The sequence below is a fragment of the Tursiops truncatus genome, chromosome 15, assembly GCF_011762595.2.
Source record: "Tursiops truncatus isolate mTurTru1 chromosome 15, mTurTru1.mat.Y, whole genome shotgun sequence".
Classification (NCBI taxonomy): domain Eukaryota; kingdom Metazoa; phylum Chordata; class Mammalia; order Artiodactyla; family Delphinidae; genus Tursiops; species Tursiops truncatus.
In genome coordinates, this window is record NC_047048.1 from 72,118,008 (window position 1) to 72,133,647 (window position 15,640).

General features: G+C 56.9%; 2 protein-coding genes across 15 annotated transcripts in view; both read right to left on the reverse strand.

Moving 5' to 3' along the window:
• Positions 1-272: 272 nt before the first annotated feature.
• On the reverse strand, positions 273-12,028 carry SLC35H1 (solute carrier family 35 member H1). 4 transcript variants are annotated; one of them, XM_033841090.2, is made up of 10 exons: positions 11,890-12,028; positions 7,838-8,219; positions 7,312-7,462; positions 6,379-6,442; positions 5,653-5,725; positions 4,956-5,124; positions 4,796-4,879; positions 2,371-2,546; positions 1,129-1,258; positions 273-801 (listed from the first exon to the last, which is right to left on the reverse strand). In XM_033841090.2, the coding sequence occupies exons 2-10, from the start codon at positions 7,955-7,957 to the stop codon at positions 668-670; spliced, it is 1,101 nt and encodes a 366-aa protein (XP_033696981.1). In that variant the 5' UTR covers positions 7,958-8,219; positions 11,890-12,028; the 3' UTR covers positions 273-667. The 4 variants fall into 4 exon arrangements, with proteins under 4 accessions (XP_033696981.1, XP_033696980.1, XP_033696979.1 ...); XM_033841089.2 differs by lacking the exon at positions 11,890-12,028 and adding an exon at positions 8,831-11,182; XM_033841088.2 differs by lacking the exon at positions 11,890-12,028 and having other exon boundaries at positions 7,838-11,182.
• Positions 12,029-13,531: 1,503 nt separating this feature from the next.
• ELMO2 (engulfment and cell motility 2) overlaps positions 13,532-15,640 on the reverse strand; it is a 38,541-nt gene continuing 36,432 nt past the window's right edge. For 10 of the 11 annotated variants that reach the window (XM_019943990.3, XM_019943991.3, XM_033841085.2 and 7 more), the window contains one exon: positions 13,532-15,037. In XM_019943990.3, coding sequence (XP_019799549.1) covers positions 14,837-15,037 — 201 coding nt within the window. In that variant the 3' untranslated portion in view covers positions 13,532-14,836. The remainder of the gene's footprint in view (positions 15,038-15,640) is intronic. The other variant, XM_073793054.1, reaches the window with a different exon arrangement.

Sequence of the window (15,640 nt, forward strand, 5' to 3'; positions counted from 1 at the left end):
GCTAGTAAGTCACAGAGTCAATATTCAAATCAGGCTGTGAAAGCATTAAAGTCCCCAGGATATGAAACTCGGTACCTATTTTTTCCTGCCTGCAGGTGTGGTGGGGCCCTAAGAGAGGGCACTGGGGCTCAAACAGCAGCACGAGAGACATGGGAGGCCTGGAGTATGACCAGTCTCCCCAGGAAGGCCCCAGGCAGGGAAAGGAGGGGAGAGGTCAGGCCCACGCCTCCCTGCCTGCCCCCATACCTCCAGGCAACACAAGGTGGCCGGCGGACCGTAAACCGTTTATTTCCAAACCATAAATAGATCTGCTCTCTGAGAAAAGATGCTCTCCAGGCGATGAGGCCCCATCTTCTCCATCTCCCGTTCCTAACTGGCCCACAGTCCAAACCCGTTATACCTCTGAAATCACCACCTTGGCTCTCAGAGCCTGTGACGCCAGCACCGCTTGGGCCCCGCTCCGGCCAGGTCTGAGGCTGGCCTGGTGCTCACCCGTTTGACCAACTCCCTGCCCTGGCCCACCATGTGGTCACGTGCTCTCGAGGCCAGCCTGGGAGACCCCGGGCTGCTGCTCCCCAGCGGCTGGGAGGGGCCGCCCGGGTCCCCGAGCTGCCGACAGGTGTGAAGGCTGGGGAGCGGCCTGCTTCCAAGCTGTTTGCCAAGCTGATCACTGCTGCCCCTGGGCCACAAAGCGCCCCTCCTCCTCCTCGTTGTCCTCTTCCTCCGGCTGGCTGGTCCGGAGCAGCAGCTCCAGGTCAGGGCTGGAGCCCAGCCCCTTCACGGGCTTAGGGCCGCTGTCACCTGAGAACAGAGGCAGCCCAGTTACAGACCCAGTACCGGTTTTCTTGGTGTGGCCTGACATGAGCATGTGCTGAGGCCCCCAGGCCCCCGCCCACCCCCTGGAGACGGTCCCTGTGACTTCTCGGAGGAGTGGCGGTGGCGAATCCCAGGCAAACGTCCTCAATGAGAGGGACAGCCGGTGCAGAGGCAGCTGAACTGTGCAGACCACACTGCAACTGCTTTCGGGAGTCAAGAGCCACCTGCCTCTTCCTGGCAGGGCTAGTGGAGGGGAGCCTGTGGGGCTAAGAGTCACGGGGAGAACGTCATCAGGAGACGGGCTCTGGTTACCTCTGGAATGCAGGGCTTTGAGGGCGATGTGCAGGGATATTCCCGAGAGGCAGAGGGCGAAGCCCAGCCAGTTCAAGAGACTGATCTGATCGCCCAGCAGATGAGCTGCCAACAGCAAAGTGCAGACTTCCTGCAGGAAGGGGACATGCTCAGGAGGAGGAGGTGGAGGGCAGGGGCCCCGGGCACACCCACAGGGTAGAGCCAGACCTGCCAAAACTCCCGGGGCCTGGGCAGGCTGGCCTGCAAGGCAAAGGCAGAAGCCTCCCCAAGCTCAGCGAACCAGCCTGTGACGCTTTTCCCCCCTTTGTGTTACTGAGATGCAGCAGGAGGAGGTGCTTTTCACAGGGCTGTCAGGACTAGCAAACAAATGCAGGCTGGGAGCACAGGGTAGCACGCCCACAGCCGTGCCCACAGGAGTGGAGGAAGCTGCCCTTCCAGAAGGCACCTGCGGATGGGGAGCCTCTGCTGCCACAGGGGAATGAAGTCACACTGGGCTCTACAGGACACACACTGGTCACGGGGTTTTTCGTACACACTGACTGCAAATGGGACCTGTCAGATGATGCATTCTGAGAAGCACAGCTTACGCCTCATCATTTGGTTGGCAAGACCCTCGGGGAACCCTATACTTCTGGCTTTAGGCAACACTGCTCCAGTATCAGTGGCTGCCTGGTCCATGGCCCTGAGCAGGAAGGAGTGAGAGAGGGTGGGGGAAGGAAGGGGAGAAGTGATGAGAGGAGAGGGTAGGGGTGCTGCTGGACAGCAGTAAAGGCAGGATTGGCGAACGCAAGGCATGCGTGATAAAACCATCCCTTACTGTGCCCATGGCAGACATTACCAATCAATCACAGAACTCTACGCTAATGAGCCTGACTGGGGGCTTCTCAATCCTGGCTCCAGGTCACTGCCAAATGACCAGAGCTGGCATTCTTGGTAAACCATAAATGCAACCCAGGACTAGTGGAGTCAGACCTGGCTTTGAATCCCACTCGGCTACCTCCTAGCTGTATATCCTTGGGTACGAGCAGCTCTTCATGTCTGTTTCCCCATCTGTGAAGCAGGGATGTGCATCCCCACCTCACAGGGCCATGGTGATGGAAGGAGTGCAGGTGACAGCAGAGTGCACAGCACCCTAACTAGGCACTTCCGTCTCTTCTCTGCAGGGCTCTGGGATGTAGGAGCTGGGACACCCTCAGGGGTCTCCCCTCTAAGGCAGGGCTGGAGTCACCTCCAAGACTGTACCTTAAAAATGCCAGCAATGGAGAGAGTGAGGCTGGAGGTTCTGGAGACCAGGAGGAACTCAGAGAAGCCCAAACCAAAGGCGAGAATCCCGCCAAGGAAGAGGCTCCCAAGTACCCGCAGGAGCAGCCCTGTGTCCTGGAAACGGAAGATTTTCTCAGATGTGGACAAATGGAGACCTGGAAGCAATGGGAGGAGAGAGCGGGAGGCCATGTCCTGGGTGTGCCTGCCTGGGCGGTCTCACCCTACCCAGCAGCCGGGTGAGCTTTGCCTCTGCTGCACTGCACACTCACTGCACCTGCTGCCTGTCTGAGGCCCTGAGCACAAGGACGGAAGGTGTCAGAGAATCCCACGGAGGTGGCCTGAGACTTGGGGAAACCAGGGAAGCCCTGGGGCAACACAAGCCAGAGATCCTTATAGGGAGTGATGGGGAGGCTTCTGAGCCTCTGGGCTAGAGTAGAGGGGGCTGGCACTGCAGAGGAAATCGGGCAGAAGTGCCTTGCTCCTTCATACGTCATGTACCTACCCGTCTTTGGGGGAGGAGGGGTGGGGGAGGGTGACTTCATGTGGCCTTGGCAGCTGTGATACCCAGTGGGCCAAAGAGAGACGGGACAGCCCATCACATGAGGACTGTCAATGTCCTGGGCCACTGGAGGAGTACCTTAATTTCAGGTGGGTCACCTCTAAACAGGGATGAAACTCTATCTGTACAAACCTTCTCCATTTAGTTACAAAGCGGTGGGATTTAGTCAAGACATGCCCCCTTTCTGGACCACAGTTCCCCCACTGATTAAATGAAAGGGTTGGGACTACACCGGAGAATATAATTTGATGAACAGTTCTCAAAAAGTAAACACACACGCGTACAAAGACCTGACAAAACCACGGCCCCTTGTTCCAGAGACACCCACACACGCCTCCACGCACCAAGTTGCGCTTAGACTTCCAGAGGACCCTTGGCCCTCCGACACTGCCCATCTGAGAGAATGGTTCCTTTCCCTGCAGGAAAGGCCCCTGGTATAGAAGCAGGCGTGAAGCTGAACCCCCGACTCAGCAAATGGACACCTGTGGGAGCAGGAGACTGGCCGAGTCCTGTGAGATTTGGGGGGGGAAGCACCAAAGAAATGCAGAGTGACAGTCCCCCTGGGGAAACAGCCTCCCGAGGTAGGACATCTTGTCTGGTGCTGGGCTCAGCAGTACGGCAAAGGCGCTGGCAAATTGAAGGGAATTCGGGGAAGAGCAACATAAGTAATGAAGGCGCTTGGGGGATTAATTTACCAGAAAAGATTAAAGGAGCTAAATCCCTGCAGCCCTGCTAAGTGATGACCAGCAGGGGCTCTCGGGTGGGGGTTTGCAGAGCCGGGGAATGGTGTGAACACCCAGGAAGGGAGGGAGAGTGTGGCGTTTGGTGAAGGGGGCATAAGGAAGGAATGGAGAGAGATTTTAAAAGGGAAGAATAATTTTCTCCGAGAGGTCTGAGACACTTCACTGCTTGGAACTTAAATGGACGTGGGACGGAATTCTCTGTAATAACCCCGAGGACAGAAGGCACTCAGAGAGGAAGGATAAACAGATAGGGGACGAAGACTCGTTCCAAAACACTGGGGAAAGGAAGGCGGTGGGCCCCCTGCCTCCCCGTCCCCCAGCCCCCAGCCTAGACACATCATCCTGCCTCTGCTCTGGGAGATGCTGCTCACCTGCCTGGGCTCCTGTGTGCCGCCCTCTCCCCTCCCCCTCTCCCTTGCCCCAGAATTGTGCACTCGGCCAAGGCCAATCCCCGACACGTCTCCCCACGTCTGAACCTACTGTTCCCCCTTCCTGGGACGCCCGCCCCCATCAGGCTGTCAAAATCCCATTCATTCTCCAAAATGCACTGTCTGGGAAGCCTTGACCTGCCTTTCCAGCCCACCATCCTGGAGCAATTCATGAACCTGTGCTCCTTCTAAAAGAAAGAACGCATCATGGTTAAGAGGAAGGACGCCGGAGCCAGCTGCTGGATCCAAATTCAGGTGCGTTTATGAGCCACGGGACCTTGGGCAAGGCTCTCTCTACTTCTCTCTGCCTCAGCTTCTTTCATCTGCACGATGGGGCAGTAACAGCACTGGCACATAGGCTTTGGGGGAGTATTAAAGGAGTTAATAGGCTTAAATGGATCAGAACAGCCCTGGCATACCTTTAGGGCTGTCTGCATTCACCGTCATCACCGCCTGGTGTATTTATTCTACACGCGCTTTCTACGTAGCATTTATGTGCTGGATTCCAGCCATTTGGTTTAAGTGTCTGTCCAGCCCCCAAACCAGGCACTGCTAGGGAAGGGACCACCATCTCTGATCTCCGTAACCTCTGCAGCTACCACAGTGACAGGCTTGAGGTGGGGATGGGAGCTTTGCTGCACTGAGGTGCCCCCGAGGTGGACGACCCCACGTACCTTCAAATACGGCAAAGAGAGGGAAGAGCCCCAGAAACATGAGCGGCTGCAGGTGGAACATGGTGTCGATGGGGTTCTGGAGCCCTGCAGAAAGGGACACGGGTGAGCCATGAGGCCTGGCCCGCCTCCACCCCGCCTGGCGCCTAGGCCCCGCACTCACCAAGTTCCGCCTTCTGCAGGAGCATCTGCGTGAGTGTCCAGCGAATACCCCCGATGAACGAGGCGCCCAGCACCAAGGCAAAGCCCTCAGCGTTGAACTGTGTGGACTTGTAGGTGAACATGAAGAGGCCCCCGGCGATGAGAAGAACCACCAGGACCAGCGCCGCACGCTGAAAGGATGGGGAGCAGTTGCAACCACCTTGGGGGTCTCAAGTTCACACCCAGAGTTTGGGGGCCAGCAGCCACCTTGGCTGCCCCTGGGGCGAGACACCCTTCTACCTGCCCCACCCTGGGGTCCTGGACAGCCCCTGCCCGTCGGTGTAGCAGGGCTGACATCCAGCCAGCATGTACCGAGATCCTGAAACACGGTAGTGCTTCCCTAAAGCTGTCCTAGGTCCCCACGTGGCCCCAGTGGCCCCCCCGGACCCAGGGAGCAAAGGGCTCTTGCTGTACAGCGGGAAGCCCGCAGGACCTGCTGCCCCTTGAACCCTGTCTCCTTTGGTCACTGCTCCTGCCATACCGGTTTCTAAATATTCTCAGTAGCACCCTGTGTCTAGGTCTTTCCTCAGCGAGTTAGCGCCACCTGGGCTGGCCTTATCTCCTCGGTCACACGCAGTGACAAGCCACTGCTCAGGTTCCCCTTGTTATTCTTAGCATCTGTGGGGGTAGGAGGAACACAAGAAAAGCTGGGGCCTCACCAGCTCCTCCAGCTTGAAGATCAGAGAGAAGATCAGGATGAAGAGGACAGCCGAGGATTTGGTCATCGTGTACCTGCGAGGGGAAGTCACCCATGACACACCGCTGCAGCTGGGGGCGCGGACCCACAGCACAATCAGTGGGCTGCAAAGGGTCAGGGGGAGACCCCTGACTTCCCTGAGGGCAGCAGGGCAATCTGGATACAAAGACCAAAGTAAGGTGGCCTGAGTCATCTGGGCTGATGCCTGACCTTTAATCGGAAGCAATCTATGCCTAAGAGGCCTCTGCTTATCACCAGGGAGAAACTGAGCTTCCTGAGTCCTGTTATTCACCGACCCCTCAGTGCAGACCAGGATGAGGCGGGAAGGAGAGAAGGGGAGAAAGAGAGAAGGCAGAGGCTGTGCTCGCTGAAGCGCAAAATCTGAGATAAGAAAGTAACTGTTCCGCCTGCCCCTCTGTGCCCCTTTCTCGGCTGCCCTGTCACCATTCCGTCTGAACCCCCGGCTTCCCCAGGCCACCTGGCAGGGAGGCACGACACCCCCTCCATGCCTGGCTCACTGCAGAGGCTGGCGACTTCCAGGTGAGCTGCTGGGTGCCAGGGAGGCGCGGAAAGAGCAAGGGGGTTGGGTCCCAGAGGGCAGTGTGATGGCTGGCCCGTCGGCCGGGCACACAGACACGGTGCTGGACAGAGAGCCCCCAGGGCGGTGCTGGGCATGGCCGGTACTCACAGTGAGACGGTGATGTAGAGGAAGCTCCAGTTGGACAAGCCCACGTCAAGCGCCGTTGCCAGTGCTGCAGAGACACGGGCCCCACCGGACACGCAGCCAGGGCAGGCCCGTACGGGTGTGCCCGCAGTGAGCACACTTCTCCGTGAGGCGCCCGAATGCCCCCTGCCTTGGCCTGTAGGCCTGCCTTTCTCTGGGGTCCTCCCTGCCTTCCTTTCTACCCAGCAATTGAAGGGTTAACTCCTGGCCCCCCCAAAAGAGGAGGGGGCGGCAATCCTCCACCTGACTGGCTGCAGCCACTGCGGCTCCCACTTGCTGAATACTTGGAACATCCCCCTGAGGAGGGAGGGGTGTTAGTCGGACCCTGACGCTCCCCGACTGGAAACTCTGCAGAGTGGCTCCCGCCTCCCTCAGGATGAAACACACACTCCTCTCGGAGGACCTGGCCCTCCAGGATCTGGCCCGGCCACCTTCTCGGTTCGCCTTTCTCCCCCTTCCTCTTACCAATGCGGAGTCCTCAGCCTCTCGAGACACTTTCAGTTCCCTCTCAGACCTACCCACACAGCAACCTCACCCAGGCACACGAGTGCCTCCTGTCAGCTCCCCCTCCGGGTCTCAGCCCACTCAGCCCCTGCTCCGGAAATCCTCCCCTGTGCCCCGTGGCCCCCAGGCGCCCCCTCTGCCGCCCGAGGGCAGGCACCCTGTGCCCTGCTCACTACTGTGTCCAGGCCTTGGGACCTGCTCGGTGTGTGTGTTCAAGGGCGCGGGAACGACTGGCCACTGCTGCACGGCCCCCCCCATCCCCGCCCCGCAGTGCGGCCGGGAGACCCTAAGCTTCAAGCCACAGAGGCTTCCTTCCTTCTGGTCCGGGCCTCTGGCTTCCCGAGCTCCCTCCTGCCTCCAGGGCCCTCCCCGGACCAGCCCGCGGGCACGTACCTGTGGGAGCCACTCTTCTGAGGTAGTCGGCCCAGCTCAGCACCACGCGGGCCCTGTGGCTGGAGCACTGAACCAGGGCCCTGGACAGGGCAGAGAACAGGAAGATCACAGCCAGGTGCAGCATGGTCATGAAGAGGGGGAAGTGGAAGCTCTGTATGGAGCCCAAGCACAGAGCACGGACGGCGGTGCTGTTACTGCCTGCTGCCAGCCCCCGCCTCCCGCCCCCCGCCTCCCGCCTCCCGCCTCCCGCCTCGCCTCTACCTGGTGGCGGGGCGCTGCTGTACAAGGGGCCTTAGGAACCCCACGGCTCCCCAGCTCATCCTGCGTGTCTCCCCCTCTCCTGATTTCCCCTCCATCCCAATATTTAAGGGGAATCCCTGGTATGGCCCTGTCGCGTCACTGGTGTGAATGGCTTCCAGTGTGACTGGTTGAAGCCTGTGCCTCCCTGCTGTTAAATACTGGGGGCGCTGTAGCCCTGGCCACAGCCATCTCCTACCCGGCCGGGCGGGCGAGGCCCCCGCCTTACCTTGGTCAGCCACTTGTTGTAGAAGGTGATGCCGATGGAGAAGCAGTAGTAGAGAAGGACCAGCCCCAGAGTCAACACCGCCCTCCACACAAAGGCCACGTCGAGGGCCCACCTCCCCATCCGTGGAAGCTGCAGCTCCCCGGCTCTGGTCAGTGGGGGCGGACCTCTCCTGAAGATGCCCGCAGGGCCCGCAGGAAGGGCCAGTCGAGCTGGACCCACGACTTTCAACAAGCGTGTCTCCTGGCTGGCGCTCTGGCTGCCTCCATGATCGGGAAGCGTCCCCTGAGCCCTAGACTCTGTTCTCACCTAAGGGGCTGGTGGCCCGAGCCGACCCTCTCCATGATCAACTGCGTACACGACTCGCCGGACCCCAGGGCTGAGGCTAGAAAGAGGAAAAGGCCGTTCCGGTGGCTCTGGCAGGGGGAGGGCTACCCCACGTGTCCTCCCCAGCCCTGGCCCGCGGGGAGTGGAGCGAAGTGGACAGGACCGCAGGACGCACAGCTCCCTGTCACGTCCACTCTCCTGTCACTTCAAGCGGTTCTCCATGGATTTCCACCAAAGTGACCTTTTAAAAATGTAAATCTGATCATGTCAGAGAAGACTGCATCCCTTCAGTAGCTCCCAGGCTCCTACGATAAAGACCCAAACCCTTCCCTGGCTACGAAGGCCTGCTCCGCCCTGCCGGACTCTTGGTGTCCTCGTCCTGCCACAGGGCTTTCCTTTTCCCAAACCCATTGGGCTCTTTCCTGCTGCCCCAGGGAGCTGAACTCTCTGCCCACCGTTCATTCCTTCCTCAGCAGATCCTACTTATCTTCAGCTCAAATGGCATTTCCTCAGGGAGCACCGCCCCCCCCCATGGGACCCCTGAGATACAGGCTGCTCCCACGGCTCCCCTACTTTTCCTTCATCGTGTTTGTGTGAGGCTGTGTCCCCCAAGGGGCTGTGCACTCCGAGCACACCGGAGCCACAGTGCCCATGTCAGCTTACACCCACCTGGCACACTGTGCGTTCCCTGTATGGTTTGATGGCTCGATGCAAGAAAGGGCATGTGATTTTCAGAAGATGGATCTGGGCTTTAAGGCGTTGAAAACGAACTGGTCAGTACTAGGGCGTGGACTACCAGTCAGTCAGAATTTGAGCTAAGTCTATATGCCACAGTTTACATCCTTTACCAGAAAAATAAATTCATGACCAAAAAAAAAAAACCAAAACCAAACAAAAACCAAACCGGAAAAGCCACACCTCCCATGCCCTAGCCTCTAACAACCACTCCCATGGAGGCAGTGCCTGCCTGAGGGTCTCGCCAGAGGGAACCACTCCCTGCCTTCCTATCAATCCAGCCGAGCCTAATGAGTGTCCAGAGCACGCAGGCTCGCAGGCTCGGGGAGACCAGGCGTGCCCGGGGCCAGTGTGACCCACCTGCTGCCTCATCTCCTCCTCTGAGACACTCCCCCCCTGCTGAAATGCCACCTCCTTCTGGAAGCCTTCCTAGAACCATCCGATCAGACATACCTTACCTCCCCCACCCCTGGTCCTTTCTAAAAGGAGAAATCACATTCAGTTCTATACTCTGGAACCTGGCTTACCGTGTCTCCTCCCCCAAGGCAAACTGGGAGCTGGCACAAGGTTTTGCCCAGAGGACACCCTAGGCTGTGGCTCTCTTCAGGAAACTCTGGAAACCTGTGCTGTTTTGGGGAGGTTCTCCTAGCTTTTAGTGAGTCGGGAATATGGGAGGACAGTCCACATAACTAAGAACTGTTCGGCACCCTGCATGACTTCAACATCCACAGAGGTGAAAGATCTATTTATAATTCCCTGAACTTACAACCCAACTCTGTTTCACATGTAACACAAAATAAATTTTCCATGGGTCTCCTAGGCACTAAAATGTCCAATAATACCTATACCATGTACACTGAGGGGAGACTGAACTGTTTTTGATAAAACGGTACCACGAGTTCCCAGTCTGGAAAAACGACCTCATCTGCAGACACAGCAGGCATGGTTTTCAAGCTGCCAACGCGACATGGCTGCAGCCACCTGCACTGTGGCTCTCATACCCCCAGAGGCTCTACCAGAGGTGAGAGCGCCCACTGCTTCTTCGTAGTTTCTAGTACCGCAGGGCCCAGGAACTCACATATTGAAACATTTTATCATCAATTATTTTCCTTTTATTTCCCTTTTATATTATGGTTAGGGGATCGTCAATTTTTTTTAAAAAAAATTATGTGTAGGCCATTTTCATTAACCATAAATTTCCTTTGCGGATAATAAGGGGAGTTGTTACCAAAATATCTGTCGTTCAAAAGAAGGTGTTGTATCCAGTGGGTTGAGAACCGCTGTGCTAGGTGATCTCCTGTGGTCCCATTCCTTGACATGTGAGCTTACATCTCCCCAGTGTGGATCCCTCTCTCCGACCTCCTCAACTCCACAAGAATATCCAACTGCCTCCTTGTCCTTTTCGGTTGAATATCTAACATCAGGTGTCTCACACATAGCCTGTCCAGGGCTGCCTCCTGTTTTCCAGGAGTAACCCACCCTCTGTCCAAACCTCCTCTTCCCACCTCAGCCAGGGGCACCATCACCTGGTAACTCAGGCCAGAAATCTTGTTCTCACCCTTGACTCCTCTCTTTCCCTCGGTCCACATTCAATCAGCAAATACTGTCTCCTCTATCTTGAAAAAATATCCCCAATAAGGTCCCATCTCCTGACTTCCACCACTACATCCGAGTCACCATGCTCCCTGCCCTACACAATGCACTGGCCTCCTATACGATCCTCTCTGCTTCTGCCTGCAGCCCTCACAGTCAGACTCCTCTCCCCCAGCCAGAGAGTGCAGCACGGGGGCACCAAACCTACATCTAACAGAACTTCAGGCCTATGCTCTTTCCTCTATACCAATGTTTCCCAACTTTGGCATTATTGATATTTGGGGCCAGATAATTCTTTGTTGGGAGAAGGCCTGTCCTGTGCACTGGATCCCTGGTCTCTGCGCACTAGGTGCCTGTAGCATCCCTTCCCCCTCATCCCAAGCTGTGACAACCAAAAATGTCTCCAGGTGTCGCCAACTGTTACCTGGGGGAAAAACTGCTCCCTGTTGAGATCGACTGCTGATGTCCCACAGGCAACCACGGGGCGTGTTGGCACTAAGGGAGCTTTCTCCTGGCACTCCCTCCCTGTGGTTCCCCCAGGGCTCCCATGCCAGGGCAGTCTGCACCCTCCTGTGAATCGACTTCTTGCACCTTCTGGCTTCCAGTGGGGTTCCTGCTCCAACACTGTCATGCCTTCCCTCCACCGTTCAAATCCTACCGTTCCTTCAACGAGCCAGTCCAGGTCCCCCACCTGCAGAAAGTCCCCATGCCCACCCCAGCCCACGCGGAGCACCTTCTCAAAGTCAAGGAGGCTCCTAACTGGCGTCCCTGCTTCCTCTCCCCCGCTACAGCCTGGAGTCCACCCATCAGCCCCAGAGGTGGTCTGAGCACAGAAAGCAGACCAGGCCCTCTGGGGCTAACCCTGACTCCTCAGCAGGCCCAAGAGGAAGGCCTTCCAGCCTCTGGTCTCTGCCCATATCTGCAACCTCATCTTCCCTCCCGCCCACCCGCCACGCTGGCCCCTCGTTTGTCCAACACATCAAGCCTGTGTCTTTCTCTGCATTTGCTGTTCCTTCTGCCCGGTACACTCCACAGACCTGTGCCTGGCTGAACGTCCTGGGCGAGGGGGAGCCCTCCTAAGCCTCCTGGCACCTCCCACTACCTGACGTTTCCTTGTTTGTCCACGTGCTCACTGCCCATCCCCGACTTCCACCCCACCGCGGGACGCGGCCTCTCCAAGGGCAGGGCCGGGGCCGCGTGATGCCCGCCTGGACCACGTCGCGGGCGCTCGGAGGCCCGGACCCCTCTACGACCGGGACACTGAGGCCCGGGATAACGAGCTCCCCGGGGGGCCCCGAGCCGCGGCGCGCGTTGCCAAGCCGGGATCCCGCTCCCAGTCCCGCCCGGGTCCACCCCCCGACCCCGGGAGGGCGCAGAAGGGCCGCCGCGCGGCCACTCACCTCGGCCGCGGAAGCTCCAGGCCCGGATCCTCCTGCCGGAAGTGCGAGGCCAAGCGTCGCCGCGGGGGGGCAGTTCTGCCGGAAGCCGCTGAGGGCCGAGAGCGGGCGGTTTCGGGGGCGGGGAGGCGGTGGGGGGCAGGTCCTCCTGTGCCGTCTGCGGGGCCCATGGCTGTGCGCTTCCGCTGCTCGGGAGACCCCTGGGGCCCGACGCCGAGACTCCCCTCGTTCGGTGTTGTGTCTCCTGCGCTCAACCAGGGTCTCGGTCTGGAGCCTCGGTGCCTGCTGCGGAGCCCTGCGCATCGCGGGCAGCCAGAAAGCAATCACCTACTCACAAATTAAGTATTTACCGTATTCCAACACAGGGCTGGGCAACCATGGAAACACCGAGCTGGATCTCTCCTGGGCTTTTTCTTCTGGGAGCTCAAGCCAGCTGGGGAGTGATGTCAGAGGCATTAAGTTTTAGGACTTACAAGATCCGTGGGAGGGAATAAATAATAAACATTTGTGAAACATCTTCCGTGGGCCTGAAAACTTTATAAGAATGATCTCAATTTCATTAAGTTGAGTAAGGGGAGAGCATCCCAGACAAGAGGAAATAAGGAGGCGAGGAGAAGGCTGGAGCCCGGCTTGGAGTCCACTTGTTTATAAGGAGAGTTAACAAAAACCATGGTTGGAAAAGTAGCCAAGGGCCAAGTTGCAGTAGTCCCCAAAATGCCAGCTAGGGAGTTGAGGTCTTACTCATCTTTCAGGATGGATTAAAAGCAGGTCAGAGAAGGTCGAGAGAGAGAGAACCATTTAGGCCAGGGCAGGCTAGGGTTGCAGAGTGAAGCCCAGTTTGGGACTTTCTGCCCCTCCTGGACTGTGGCTCTAAGGCTGGCTGCAAACAGGAGTCCTTGCAAGTGACTCAGCTGGGCTCCCTGGCCTCTCCGAACAGAAGGCCCAAGGCCAGAGTGTAAGCAGTTCTTTATGTAAACCGCTGCTGCCCTGCCCCCACCAGCTGGCATCACCAGGCCTTCGTTCATTCAGCACTTACCAACACCTAAAATGGCACCCAAGCTCTCGGCTTTATTGAGTCCTCAAGGCTGCACGTACTTTCTATGCCTTTTGAAAGTGCTTGTCCTCGCCCCCTTCTCCTTCAGAGGCAAGATAAAGTATCTACTTCATCACCGCCCTCACTCAAGCCTCCCAGCTACTAAGGCTGAGGTTTGAGCGACAGAGACAGTGTAGAGCACCAGCAACACACAGGGTGAAGAACATGTCTTCTTTGTCAGGCACTAGTACTCGAGCTGTTCCCTGGCTGTGTCCCTGGCAGGGAGGAGAGGGAGGCCATGTCCTCGGGGGTGTACAGTATGCCTTTCCCTGCTATACTTGGCAGGCCTGAGTGGAAAGCACTTTGTCCTGGTGTGACAATCTCTGAGCATCCTTAACCAGCAGGGGTGTGTGTGTGTGTACGTGTGTGTGCAGGCATGTGCGTGGTGGGGCAGAGTCGCTGAAGAGGAGGAAGGGGCTCTGGGAAGGCGGCTGAGGGCTCTAGCTGGAGCTCTCCAACGTCTCCCAGACACAGTGAAATGAATGCTTGTCAAGGTGAAAGCTCCCTTGGGCAGGGAGCAAGTACAGAGAAACAGCTGTTAATGGGAACCAGTTTGTACATGAAAGAGTATTTATTGAAAACATGGTTACTGACAGGAAGCTCCTGGCCACTCTCAGGTTACAATCTTGGCTCACAACTGGAAGTGTTTACCTTTTATTTTTTTTGGCCTCCCATTTTATTTTCCCTCAAATGTTCCATCCTAGGATAGGTAGATCTTATATAAATATATATACATGTCTGTATAAGTATGGCCTATAGTAAAGAAAATATATAGTACACTCTTCATTGGGCAGTACCCACCATGCTAGGCTACCAATACTGAATGCCACCGTGTCCACGCGTGTCCAAGGAGACGGGCTGTGCGTGTGGTTTACAAGTGCTGCAGCACCAGGGAAGCCTCACTGGCACAGCTGTGGCCTCCGCTGGCCCCAGCCGGCTGAAATCATGGCCAATGGCAGAAATCACAGCGCTGGGGGAGGGAGGAAGGGAGGCTAACCTCCCGAGGGCTGGAAGGCCAAAGGAAAGCAGACCAGAGGGGCCGCAATTAGGTGAGCTGGGAGCTTTCTCCCCGAGGAAGGAGAAGATATAAATGTGGCGGGAGGGGAGTGGAATCTAGTGACCTCACCACAGTCTAGACCCAGGCTTCATCTGGGCTCTTCCTTGAGACTAAGAGGGTGGGACTTGGCCTGCATGTCTCTGACTTGCCAGGATGAGAGACAGAGCTTGTAGGGAGACACGTCCATCTGCCCAGACAACTGCGTGGGCAAGAGGATCTGGTGGCTCCGGAGACCAGAGATGTCAGAGATGAACCTCAGCAGCACGTCGGCCCTGGACGAGGCCAGGTGAGCCCTCACAAAGACGGCAAAAGCAAGAGCAAAGGCCAAGGCTTCCACTTAGATCTGAGACACAGGCCCGGGTCACCCGAAGGCAGCCTCTCCAAGGCTCTCAACATGCCCAGCACGTCTGTCCTCTGGGGCGGCCTTTCCTGGGCCAGCTCTCACCCAGGCAACTGGCGAGCAGGGTCAGGAAGAAAAGGTGAGTGGCCGTTGTTAACTCCGGCTCAAGAAGCAGTTTCTTGGCCTGGAAGGCAAGGGCGTCTGCTGTTTATTCCTCACGGCCCGACCCCAGGCTCCCCGGTGATGGGGACGGCAGAGCACCCTGCCTTCACGGCTCAGAGTGCACAGGGACCAAGAGGAAGCTCTGGGTGGCCCGAGGTGGGTCTGAGGAGTGACTGGCATTGACTGGCCACCACGGTCACTATAGATTCTGTACAAGCAAAAGACAAGGCACCAGACTGTGAGTGTTCCTCCTGGGCCGCAAGTCCCTTGCTGGGTACCGTTGGCTCCGGCTCTGGGCTCAGCCGTAGTGATAGACAAAGTCGTAGCTGCTGGGCTCCTTGGGCACTGGCGGCGGGGCCTCGGGGATCTGGATGTTCTCCAGGTCCAGCAGCCGCAGCTTCATCTCCATGCTCAACAGGGTGTCCAGGTCACTCTTGGTCAGCTCGCTGGACATGTCCTTCCCCAGAAGGGCACTGAGGCCGTCGATCCAGATGCAGTACTGTGAGAAGCAAGTTGCAAAATGTCACTGGTGGACCCTGGTCAGCGGGAGGTCCTGCCAAAGTCCCTTTGCTCACACAGCCTCTTTGGGCCCTATTCAGTACAGGCAGGACTTATCTGGGATAAGAGCAAAGGTAAACTGGGAGGTGATTCTTCACTTTCCCAAAAGACCTTTTGATTTTTATAAGGGATTTACATTTAAACTCCCTAAAATTATATGAAGTGTGATTTTTAAAAATGCAATTAATAAATACAGCAAAAAAAGAACTAAGAACAGGGACACCAACTAGTTTCTCTTTAGAGAAACCTGAAATTGCCCCGGAAATTTGTAATGGTGGGGGGGAGCACATATTAGGTGAAAAGGCAGGAAACAAAAGGAATATCTGTAGAATCTCAATTTTGTTTCAAAAAAAAGTTAAAAAAAAAAGAAAACAACCGTCAATAAATGTTAAGAATCAGTACTAGAAAAACTGAACTAGAGGGTCTCATGACAAGAGGGAATAACAAAGAATTCTCAGCCCATCCCTCCCTAACTCCTGTTCCATCTTTTTCCTGCCTTTGCTCACCTGTCTCCCACCTGCTAGTTCTTCACTTCTTCCCAATC

Bases quoted from the DNA above. Each gene is read 5' to 3' on its own strand.
- SLC35H1 (XM_033841090.2), bottom strand. From the start codon at position 7,957: ATGGGGAGGTGGGCCCTCGACGTGGCCTTTGTGTGGAGGGCGGTGTTG. The intron at 1,259-2,370 runs GTACAGTCTTGG...CCCTTCCTGCAG, and splicing joins CCATTGCTGGCATTTTTAAG to GAAGTCTGCACTTTGCTGTT. The intron at 802-1,128 runs GTAACCAGAGCC...CTCTGTTCTCAG, and splicing joins CAAAGCCCTGCATTCCAGAG to GTGACAGCGGCCCTAAGCCC.